Below are 12,339 nucleotides of genomic sequence, written 5' to 3'. Positions count from 1 at the left end.
CCCAAATACCCGATCTGAATCCGAACGGGTATCCAAAAGTCCACCTCTATTGTAGACATTCAATTAAAGGATCACCCTAAAGAAGGTCAGAGTTTATTTGCTTCAATTATGTATATCTCTAAGCTAACACTTTGGGACCGGATTAATCTATAAACATTTGTGGAGGCTGCCTTTGTTGTTGATTAATCAAACGTTGAAATTCAGAAGAAAAATACAATAAAATCTTAGGTTAAGAATAACTAGTATAAGACAAGAAGAGGTTGAAATACATATATAACAGTAACATGGTTGAAGGAAAAAAAACACTCTTCTCCTCTTTTGCTAATTTGGCAAGAATAACCACAAGATTCATTGACAAACAAAAAAACACAAGATTCACATCCTACTACAACTTGACAAATATTAAATTAAAAATGAAAAAGGAAATGTCACAAAGTATTGATTATAGCGTGTTTTTTGGAACACCGTAGCGCAAACATATCGACATCCCGAGATCTTTTTCCACCGCACGCGTCTACAACGTTGCTCGGCTTCGTGCTTGTCACGTTGAAGATGTCAACTCCGAAAAGCCGAACCACAACCTGAACAGGGTTTTTGCTCGGACCAGACCTTTTCCAATCAATATAAAGCTGCCGGTCTGAACCGGTCGATCTCTCGAAAGTAACGACATCACCGGCTCGGAGATTCTTCTCCTTTACGAACTGACTCCATCCCTTGGTCAACACGTAACTTTGACTACTGTTCCAGTACGAGTAACGGAACCGCCACACTTTACCCGTCACGTCTTCGAAGTTGATCAGAACGCCTTTAGTCACCGACAGTGACGGTAACGGAAAATGTTTCTCCGCGTGCTGTTTAGGTATCACGAGGCGGTTTAGCTTGCCAACGTCGCTAGGCGTGACAACCTTCTCGAAAAGCACTTCACGTGTTCTCGAAACGGTGTCGCTTTGAGTCGTATTCGTATTCGCTCCGTTGCGTTTATTGCTCTGCGCAAGCTCGTCAGCGTAAGTGTGTTTCCTCAACATGTCGACGATCTCGGCCTTGGAGTGAGCTTCAAGAAAACATAACTCGCCATTATCGTCCTCTGAGGCGAGGAAGGTTTTGAAGTTGACAACGGCGTCACGGCCACGGAATTTACGGGCGGCTATGTCGTAGGAGTGAGCAGCTTCCTCTTCATCGCTGAAAGTGCCAAGCCAAACTCGCTGGTGCTTCACGTAAATCTGAGCTCCCCATCTTCCGTTCGGCTGAGGAACCACGCCTTTGTACTTTGACGACGATAGCTTCCGTGAATCAATATCTACGCCATTCTTTGAATCCAACACGACGTTGCTTCCACCGCTTCCCATCCGGTTGAGGCGTAACGGTGGAAGCGGAGGAGCAGAGAACTTTGCGGCGGTTGTGGTTGCGGGTGAAAAAGATTCTGAAGTGGAAGAGCTCTCGTCTATGCAACTGAATACCATTTTCTTTGTTTCAGTTTCTTGAAGTTTCTGACCAAAAGGAGAAACAAATTTGGTGAGATGGATTTTGTAGGTGACGTTGTTGCTTTTTATTTAGAGGCATAATGCATGTACATGTTATCATTTGTATCTGATATAGTATTATACTATTTATTTATGTTAAATTTGATTGGTTTAAACAAAAGGTAGAGATATTAAATAAACATAAAGTAGAAAATTGCGAAAGGTGGGGTCAACGCTTAAAAGAATGGCAAACCAACTATGAAGGAAGTTTCCATGAAGGGCAGACGACAAATATGTAGTACTACTACGGCTTTTCTATGTTTCGTACGTTTGTTATGTACATTTTTAAGAACCACAATTCAATGACCTACACTTTTACAACATTACCACGTATCTTCATTAAGTAAGATTTTTCATCATGTTATTTAGCGGGACTTGTGATATATATAACCAGGCTTGATTGAAATCATTTATATTATTGCATGACATTTCATGGAAAAGGATCACATCAAGACTATATATGGCTCGAATACATTCACATTATTGACATATTAATGCTAGCAACTCCAAATCACATCAAAATATTTTGTTAAAATAAAAGAGAGCAGTTCTAGGTATCACTAAATTATGTTAGAAAAGAATATGTCGTTATTTAGAAATCGCACAGCTACATATTTTTAGTGGATTACGAAATTCTGCATTTTCTATATTCGATGACTCGTTATTGAACTGAAAACAAGAACATATATACTGATAACGTATTTGTTGGAAACTTTTAAATACATAATATCTTTGACAAAAAAAAAGACGATATAAAACTAGTGATTATAAGATTCTAGATGCTTAGAAAAAGTCAGACTCAACAACGATATCTTATTCAACAACCCAAATATGTTGAATTAAGTGTTTTTTGTTACATTGACATATATGTATATATATATAGAAGAGTCAGTGATTGACAAAAAAATAACAAAAAGTCAGAATATTAGAATATGGAACAAAATTAAAGTTTTTTTTTTAAACTTTAAAATTAAAGATTTAAGTCAAGAGTTTTGGCGAGAATAAAAAAAAGAGAGACTATATACAAATGAATAACCAACGGGGTTACACACTTACACGGTAAGTCGGACCTGCCAAGGAGGTCAAGTGGGATGGGGGGTTCACATGACATCTGGACCTTTCTCCTCTCTTTAGTATTTTAGTTCATTCCCCTCTGAAATCCTTGTATTTAGAGCTAGGAAAAAAAAACCTGAATTCGAAAACCCAACCGAATCTCATCCAAAAAGTAATATCGAACCAAAACCAAAATTGGTTAAATATCCGATTGGATTCAAAAGAATTTAGAGAACCGAACTGAATCCGATCCGAACCAAATATTTTGGATACCGTTCGTAGATTTTAATACTTAAATATCTTATTTATTTATATATTTAATATAAAAAATATCCAAAATATATAATATATTTTAAAGTTGTCCAAAATATCTATACTATTATTTGCGAAATAATTTTTAGCAGCAGAGCTCTTACGTTGAAAGTTAGAGTGGTTAATATCTATAATACCCATAATGAATTTTATATATAATTAATTATATAATCCAAAACGAATTTTTGTTAATAATATTAGCTTTTTAAAAAATAAGATAATTCGTATATATTGTGTTGTTATCTTAAAACATATTTTCAATTATAAAATTCTAAAATAAAATATAAAACAATTATAATAAATTCAGTGGTTAAAGTCAATGTTATCTTTAATAAATTTTAATTAAACATATATATTTAATTAGATCTTTGTCATATATATATATATATATATATATATGTTTGATTTAATTTTTTTGAAAACATAAATAATAAGTTATTATGCTGGTTTTTGAATTAATAAAAAATAAGCTAATAAATATTTGTAAAACGATTAAGCCCGCAAATGCGGGCAAGACACCTAGTTTAAAATATATATAAATAGTCAAAAGTAATTGTCTAAAATATCTAAACAATACTCAAAACACCAAATACTTGAAATATCTATTGATTATTTATTCAAATATTCAAGTCAAACCAATCTATATGTTAAATTTAGGTATTTTGGCATACATTATTCAAATTTATGTATATTATTTAGATTTAGATTTTTAGAAACTAAAATCTATATGAATTATTTTTTTGTAAATAATTTAAACGGATTATCCGAACCGAACCCCCAAAGATCTGAATCGAACACGAACAAAAATTTATAAATACTTGAATGGGTATAATCCTTTAACGCCTAAAATCCAGAATCCGAATAGATCGAACCAAACCCGTATGGATACCCGAACGCCCACTACTTGTATTCATTTTTTATTCACCATCATTATACATTAACCGGTGAAATTGATTAAAACAAAAGGACTATTGGATTGGCAATGTTGCAAGTAGACCTGGAATTTTGACCGGAAATGAACCGATTTTTTGGGTTTTCATTCAAATCTGGTTGTAAATTGGTTCAATTTGGCAAGGTTTTTTTTTATAATAAAAATATGATTCTCTTGGTAGTCATTTAATAATTTTTTTAAAATAAATTGCAAAAGAAAAATTCAAATCGAATAAACCAAAATTTTGAATCGGTTTAGTTAAAATAACTTGTTTTATCTAAAAATTATCTGAGTTTAATTTGAAATCTAAACGAAACCAAAAACTTGGTTAAATTTCATAGAATTTTCAAAAACTGAACTAATCAAATCAAGAACGGCGCCGAATTATTTTTACGTTTGATTCGGTAATATTTCGGACAAACTGAACTAACCATAAAATATATTACTCTAACCGATTTTAACTGAAATAACCTAAAGCATGCATAGTTGCAAAGATTATGATATTATTTGATGATGCTGTCTCACACAATAATCCAAACATAACCAATCTGATTTCACTTAGTTACTTTATCATTTTCACTGTTTAATTTACAGCTCGTTTTCTCTACTACATCGAAACATAAAATTAGATAAAAAAAAATTTCTCTCCTTTTTTGCTCGTTTGCTTTATCACTTTCACTGTTTAATTTCTCTCTCCTTTTTTGCTAAAAAAAATATTTTAAATAAAAAATTCTCACAAAATTAGATTTTCTATGCAGAAATAGTAAACTTAAAAAAAAATTACTTGATTTTATTGAATTATTATGGGTAAAAATTATTGAAAATTAATAACTGTAAAATGATGTAGTTATAATAATAATTTAATATTTTTGTCATATGTGCGAACATTTTATAAAATCTTACTATTGAAATAGATAATTATCTTTATACATCTTAATATCTCGAATATGACAGAGATAAAGAGAGAGACTAATTGTTAGATATGGCGTGATGTTCCCTCTTGGGTGGGAGAGACTTTGGTTAGCTGAATTTGAGCTTATCCAACCAAATATCTCTGAAACCCTGTCAACACTGTAGATTTATTTGTATTTTTATTCGTTTTTTTCTTCTGAAAAGGCGTATTTTTATTAGTTGACCAGTCATAATCACTCATTACGTCCCCTATAATTACACAATGTTTTTTGTTGAATTTTAAGTGATCCGTTATAATCATATCTATGAACCGGGAAACTGTTCTCACTAATAAAAATTAACGTTTATGATATTATCCAAACATTTTGTAGTACTAGTCCAACTCATGTGATTTATGTATAATTGTTAATTAATGAATTTGAATCGATATCTCTAAGTTAATAATTGGCTTCTATGCCCCTAAGCGAGTCCTTAATTAGATCCATGCACCTGAATTGATAGTAATATTTCTATGTCTATTTTACTCTTGCTTCATGCATACCAACATGTCAATAGCTGTGTCAGACCCCCTGAAATTTTACTGATGTTTTACTGTTAATTGCAGCAAAACTCATTATTCGAGAAGTGCTCTAAATTTAATTATTAATTATTTAAAAATTAATAAAAAATGTCGACAATTTTTGTGGGTGAAAAATCAAAAGCATCCGTAAGAACCGAAATTCGCACTGTCGATTTCTGTTTAAATTAGGAAAGTTAGAAAAACTCTAATTTCCGAGAAGTCTTGGATATCTGATAAACCACGCACCAAGCAATCAGAACACGAAATAAAGACGAGAAAAATAAGAAATCGTAAAAAGAGCAAAAAGAAGTCTTATTCCGAATTTGCGTATGAGCGTTACAACAAGGTATAAACCTCGGCTACGAGAGCTGTCGGTGAGATTCCTAGTTCTAACAACCTAAGACTGCAAAACCTAGTTGAGTCGCAGCTCGAGATAACAAAAACGGAAAGTTGCCTAAATGCTCTAAGTGCTAAGTTTGCTCTGAAAAAAATTCTCTTTTTGTGCCTCTCGCCTAGAACTCCTTATATACTTCCTCCAAGGTCGGTTCGAGCTTTCCTCTTTTACCCTTAAGCCGTCAAACCTCGAAAATGGAGATATCCCATTTTTCTCGATCTTCATGATTATCCGCGAAAACTTAACATTTATCTGCGGAAATTTGACATTTTAACTTTTCTTGTGGATTAAGTATAAATCGTCATAGTATCTATGGGCCTTTTCCTTAAAAAATCGTAAGTGGGTTTCTAATCTCGTTTTAGACCAATTTGGGCCGTCTTTCGACTCGAAACGTTTATTACGATTTTAATCAATAAAACTAAACTTTCCGCAATTTTTATCGTAAAGTTTAAGTGATAACTCCAATCGATGGGAGTGAGAAATGATATGGCTGCGGTACATAGGAGCTAGCATTAAAAAAAAGACGAGAATGCATGGATTTCGGTCTTACCCGTTGATCGACGTTCGAGACAGTTCGGTCGCTACTTAGTGACCTGATCTGCGACGTAGCGACCGAACGAATGGCTTGGTCGGTCGCTACGTAGCGACCGGCTCGTTTTGAACCGGTCATTACGTGGCGACCTTGTTTGGACCCTTTTCCGATGTTTTACGAACGTGTTTTTGGACTATGGGAGTTTAGTTTTGATGGATCAACCGAGATTAGTGCAAGATTTCACCGCAAGGTTCTTCGTAAAGATTTCTTTACGAAGATTACTTTTTCGTAAAAGCGTTTATGCCAACTTTTACGGACATTTGGATATTAACTTTGCCGTGTCCGTTTTTGACCCCAACAACCATCAGCATTAATTATATTCTTTCTCTTTCCTTATCTCAAACCATAAATTTCTTCATATTTTTGGAAGAGATTTTATTTTTCGATTTTCTTATGATGCTCCTGATATATGGTGTTTTTGACATCTTAGTAAATATGTTTTCAAAGGTTTTCAAGTCTTTTACCGAGTCTGTTCACTCCTTTTTGAGTCTTTTCAGGTCTGGAGTAGGTTATGAAGCCGGAGAAGGGTGCATGAAGAAAAGATGTCATATTTGAAGTATTTCTCGCAGAACAGCCAGACGGAGTAGTTTGACGATTGTTCCCACAAGGAACAGCTGGGTAATTGTTCTCGGCATCTAAGGAAACCTTCAAGATATTTTGGGATTCTGCCCTAGCAAGCCCATCTCTTCCTAAACCTAATGGCGCCCCCATATAAAAACACCTCTATCATTTTATTTTAGAACTACGCTAGTTTTTGCAAGAAAGTAACTTTTGGAATTACTTTGCAAGGGAGACGACTCCATCTTTCTCATCTTCGAGAAGATTATTCTGAACCCTACTTTATTTCTATTCAATCACATCATGTACTCAGAATTATCTTATGTGTTTACTTGTGCCATGACTGAGTAGTCGATCTTGTTAGCCTAGGGTGTTAGGGTTGCTAGATCCCGAGCTAAACACAAATAAGTCTCATTAATTGTCTTCATTCATAACTGATCCCATTGCTTGCAATAAACTGATCACTTGATGCATGAACTTAGGTAGATCTAATCATTAACCGTGCATTAGAATACTAGACATGTTTTACATGAGCACGATGTCCCTAATCAGCGAAAGTAGATATTAGGGTGCCTTATGAACACATCGGGCCAGTTTCTAAGGTTTATCGTCTCATCTCAGTCCAAACGATACTTTAGGTGCTGAGATCGATCGATAAAAGGAATAGCTCCACGAAAGTGGGCTGATCTACCTAGATGCTTGAGTTTTAGACTCGATCTAAAAGAACTTGAATAGCTGTTTGGCTCGCTCCCTTGTTAACTTGTTTGATCAGCTCGTTTATCATCTTGAGAAACCTTTAGAATTCTTGTTACTTGCATTCTACGCTTCCAATCAATCTTTAAAACCCATCATTGTTTTAGCTTATTGTCGAACCAATAGGATAAAGTGTGTCGAACCAATATGATAAAGTGTAAACTGGTCCTCTGTAATTGAATTTAAACATATTACAACTACATTGTTAACTTGACAGTAGCAAAGTTCATTTTTAGTGTATCAGCTCCCAACCCTTCTTCAACATCTCTTTCGTATTTATCATCAGAAATTTACAGTTTGAATCAAATAACCTTATAAATAGTTGAAGTATTGATTGTTTCTGTCACTCGTTTAGAATCTATTACCGCACCAGTTATCACAATACCATCGATTGTGTCTATCACTCGTTTAGAATCTATTACCGCACCAGTTATCACAATACTAGCTAATATTAATAAATGGTTTGAAAGCTGTTACAAAATAGATGTCGTTGATTGATACGTTGTTTATTTTCTGCTACATGGATTTTTAGCCATTTAATGGTTTTACAATAGTTTGTTATTTGATACATGTTTTATTATCTAATAAGCGTTTTGTTAGATTATTTATCATTGTTTAGTTGTTACAAATATGATGCCACTAATTGATAAATAGTTGGTAAGATGTTAAAAAGTAATTCTTGTTAGCTGATACTTGATTTGTTAGTTGTAAAATGGTTAAAAATATTGTTTGTAAGCTAACACATTCCTTGAAACTGGTTTGTTACTTGATACAATATTTATTATTTGATACATGATTTGTTAGATGATACATAATTTGTTAATTGATACATGGTCTACTACGAAAGAATATGTCCAACTAGTACGAAAATGACATAAGATACACTAAACCAACAATGTCATATTGTACTATATATATGTTTTTCTACCCAACCTTTGACTCGTTGTCTCGGACGATTTTTTTGAACCAGGGCAAATGCATTTCAGCTCCTCCACTGTGGTGGTTACAGTTAGAAAATCTCCGACCCGAATATATGTTTGGTTAGCTGCTACGAACTAGTTAGATGATACAAGTTTTGTTCACTGCTACTAAAATACGTTGGACTGATATATATATATTTTAGATCCTTATGTGTTAACTGATATGTGATTGAGAATTTATGGTCAATAGGGAAAACCATTTATCATTACCATATACCAGCTAACAAAGCATGTGTCAAACTAGTTATAAACTAACCGGCAATGTTTTCCAAAAATGTTATAAACAAGTTAGCGTTAGTTGATATATTGGTTGTTATCTGCTCCAAACAATGTACCTACTAACAAACCTTGTATCATCTAATGACACATATTGTGTAACATCTTACAGACCATCTATCAATTAACTCCAACCAGTTTTAATAGCTAATAAAATATGTAGCATGAATCTGATATAAAAATAGAAAATCCTCTAAAACAAAAATAATATCTGCTAACTCCAAGAATACCAACTAACACATGTGTTATCATGAACGGGTTTTTTCTTAAAGTTCTGATACACCAACACTTGAGTTATGGTTGAAGGGAAAGAACACAACACAAAAGTCCTATTAATATGATTAAAAGTTGAAAGCAAATTATTATTTGAAACCGAAAGGGATAAGAATGCCAATCATATGAGGGGATAGAACCGCCACAACCTATCATCATCAAAGTGTTCAATTGTTAAATATGTCAGTGAGTTCTAATATGTCTATCATAGATCCATAAAAATATTTACCTGATTTTCTTTTTTCGTAGATTCACTACCATGCATCTACTATCTTTGCTTCATCTTTTATGGATTTTGGCTGTTTTTTGGATCTTAGTCAGAATGTTAGTAAAAATTCATCAAAGTTTCTTAGATCTTACTAGAAAACATTGAAAAATCATGTTTTAAATCTTATTTTTAAATAGCTTTATTGAAAAATGAAAGTGATGAGAAGGAAAACCAAATTTCTATTAAGATGAGAAGGAAAACTATTAAATTGACTCAAAACCCAGCAAACCATATGGAAGATAAATTTTTAGTTGTAGACCTACAACCTAGATCACGCTTCCACAAACCTGTCACACTTTATTTTTCCATGTTTGTGTCAGTGTAGAACACTGAAGCTTTCATCTGAAAGCAAGGGCATTTTAGTCTACATGGGTCCTAATGTGTATAAACAAAACTATTAATGTCCATTCATGTGTAGTTCTCTAATATCACCCTTATATATATATATATAGAGCTAAATATTTCGGTTACGTACCCATCACAATCTACTATATATAAAATGGGAATAAGCAAGATTGAACTAGGGTCACATGATCTCCCTATGAATTTGATAAATTAATTACTTCAGTGTATATTTTCTTAAGATAAGCATTATATTTGATCAAAGGCATTATATTTGTTTTAACTATTTTTGACACTTCAAAATATAATAGTTTTTTTTTTGTATAAGCGAAAGAAAATACAAAAAAACAATAAACACTGAAAAAGTTTTTATAAAAGTCGTTAGAAATTAGGGAACGACAATAATTGAACAAATAAAGCCTTTTCAAAAAGAAAAAAATAATAATTGAACAAATGAATTTAATTATTTAGAGCATGTTGCTCTCTCTTTCTTGAAACTTTTCTCCATCCTCTTTTCTCAAAGCTCCTTTCTCGTTGACGTCTCCTCCAGCTTCCGCGACTGGCGGTGGTGTGCGTGGTCGCCGGAACCCTCTCCTATCTTTTTCCTCTTTGTATTTTTCTATGTTTCTTTTATCTTATTTTTCTCCGTCCTCTTGCTTGATGTTCTGGTTAGGTTCTCCGGCACGGTTCATTGTGTCTGCGGTTGGTGGGTTCCGTTCTAGTGTGTTGGCGAGTGGGGTAGGATGTGGATGAACGGAGTTGGTTTTTAGGGTTCGGAGGCGGTGATTGGATGAGGTTTTCAGTTTTCTCGATCTGGTCCCCGACCGGCAGTGACAGCGCGTGAACGTGGTTGTAAGGCTCCTCCTTTCAGATCTGGTGGTCTTGCCGTTCAAGCTATTGATTTGGACAGGAGCGGTCCGGTGTCGTCAGAGCTCTGTCTTCGCTTTGGGTCCAGTGAGGCTCTCATCCTTCTTCATCTGGCTAAGTGGTACTTTGGAGCTCTTTCTTGAAGCGCGCTTGTTCTGGTTTTCGTCCCGCGGCAGTTGTTGTGTGCGGTCGTCGGGTTGTTTCTGGGCTTGGCCGTCTATGACTTGCGCCTAGAACTCTTCGGTAGTCGCTAATGCTTTGTCTTCATGTTTCTCGCTGCTCTTGTTTTGTTGCATGGCGTCTGCTTGGTGTGGTGCCTCTTCCTTTCCGGCTCTTCGGAGTTCTTAGAGTTCTCCTCTGTTGTTGTCTCTCTCACGAGGCTTTGTAGAGCTTCCATCGGTTCTCGATGTGAGCTCGAGGCAAGGTGTCAGACCTCCGTTTGAGTCTCGAAGCTGTGTTTCCTTGAAGGAGACTCGTGTGTTGGTTGGTCATCCCAGCTCCATTGTCGGATCACTTGGTCTCCAGTGGAGGACTGATCTTATCTCTATATTGTAGGTTTGGGCGAACAACTCAGGATGTAGCTCTCATCGCTCCATGTCTTCTTGCATCTACGCGCATTATGTTTTGAAGTCGAGTGTAATAAGTGTGACTTTGGTGGTCAGTGGCATCAGGCCGGATTGGCACTCTAGTGTGCTCGATGCAAGTGGAAGTTCTTAGCTCGGGTCTCAGTCTCCTCTACCGGTGGTGGTTGATGGATCGGTTTCCTCGGCCGGTCTATGCAAAGCTGCGTGGGGTCAGTGTCAATCTTTTGGAGTAGCGGTTTGTGCAAGCCGATTTCTACCTAGCGTGGTCTATATTTTATCAAAGGCTCCGAACCTATTTGGCAATGCTACGGTCTCGGCCAGGCTATCCTTCTGCGAGTGTTTTGTGTGCTTGTATTTAAATGTTAATGTTATGTCCTTTGATCCTCTAATGTTTTTTTTTGGGTGTTTTCTGCTACTAGTATTCTCTGTAACTGTTGTTAAAAGTTTAAAATTTTGGTATAAAATTTAATATTTACACGAACTTTTTTTTTTTAATTATTTGCAGAATAAGAAAAGGTCCATGCACATAGGAAAACATCGTCCGGGGTAGGGCGTCTTTAACGTAGCGTTTTCAACAATTTGGAGATGAAATGCAAATTGGAAGAAGACTCGCGATTAAAAAAACGAAGAAAGCTCAGCCCTCCATCAGTGTCACTGGCTAAGCATGGACCCAAACCTCATCTCATCCCAACTTTACTAATTCTAATTTCATCTCAACCGTTGATTTTGGATTATTATCTTCCATCGCTGAGATCTACAGTTTTGGTAGGAGATGTAATTATCAGCATTTTCCATTTACATCTTCGGGGACATTCAGATTTGACTAATTAATTCAATTCAAATCTGGTGGAATAGTGAATATCGTGTCTTAGTTTAGGCCATAAGAACTCACTTAATTAAGAGCATCATTATCAGGCTCTTCTTAGCCCGATTCTTATAATTTATTTGGGCCAAATTTAAATCCAAAAATGAGTTAATTAGTGGAATCGATTTTTACGTAAGAAGTTTTTGGTGGTGGTGCTTGTGTCACGTGGCGAGTTGTGATAGGAGATACGAAGCGGTAGAGAGAAGAGGTCATTCGGTCTTGAACCATTCTCTGCGTCTCCCTCTTCTCTCTCTCTCTCTCTCTCTCTCTCTCTCTCTCTCTCTCTCTCTCTCTCTCTCT

At 35.1% G+C, this 12,339-nt stretch overlaps 1 protein-coding gene and 1 long non-coding RNA gene across 3 annotated transcripts; one reads left to right on the top strand and one right to left on the bottom strand.

Annotated features, from left to right (window-relative positions):
• Positions 1–293: 293 nt before the first annotated feature.
• Positions 294–1,566, bottom strand: LOC106325616 (AP2/ERF and B3 domain-containing transcription repressor RAV2). The gene has a single exon (XM_013763661.1). It carries the CDS (start codon positions 1,458–1,460, stop codon positions 429–431), a length of 1,032 nt encoding a protein of 343 aa, XP_013619115.1. The 5' UTR covers positions 1,461–1,566; the 3' UTR covers positions 294–428.
• An 8,580-nt stretch (positions 1,567–10,146) lies between these two features.
• Positions 10,147–11,655, top strand: LOC106320412. Of its 2 annotated transcripts, none has more exons than XR_001265824.1 (2): positions 10,147–10,300; positions 10,397–11,655. It is a non-coding gene; the product is annotated as an uncharacterized LOC106320412 (long non-coding RNA). The 2 variants fall into 2 exon arrangements; XR_001265821.1 differs by having other exon boundaries at positions 10,163–10,293.
• The last annotated feature ends 684 nt before the right edge of the window (positions 11,656–12,339 follow it).

This window comes from Brassica oleracea, chromosome C2 (genome assembly GCF_000695525.1).
Source record: "Brassica oleracea var. oleracea cultivar TO1000 chromosome C2, BOL, whole genome shotgun sequence".
NCBI classification, from domain to species: domain Eukaryota; kingdom Viridiplantae; phylum Streptophyta; class Magnoliopsida; order Brassicales; family Brassicaceae; genus Brassica; species Brassica oleracea.
The sequence above is the reverse complement of the archived record's forward strand: the minus strand, read 5'-3'. Positions and strand labels throughout refer to the sequence as shown.

What these genes read in the sequence shown, in the direction of transcription:
- LOC106325616 (XM_013763661.1), bottom strand. Translation starts at nt 1,460, where the DNA reads ATGGTATTCAGTTGCATAGACGAGAGCTCTTCCACTTCAGAATCTTTT.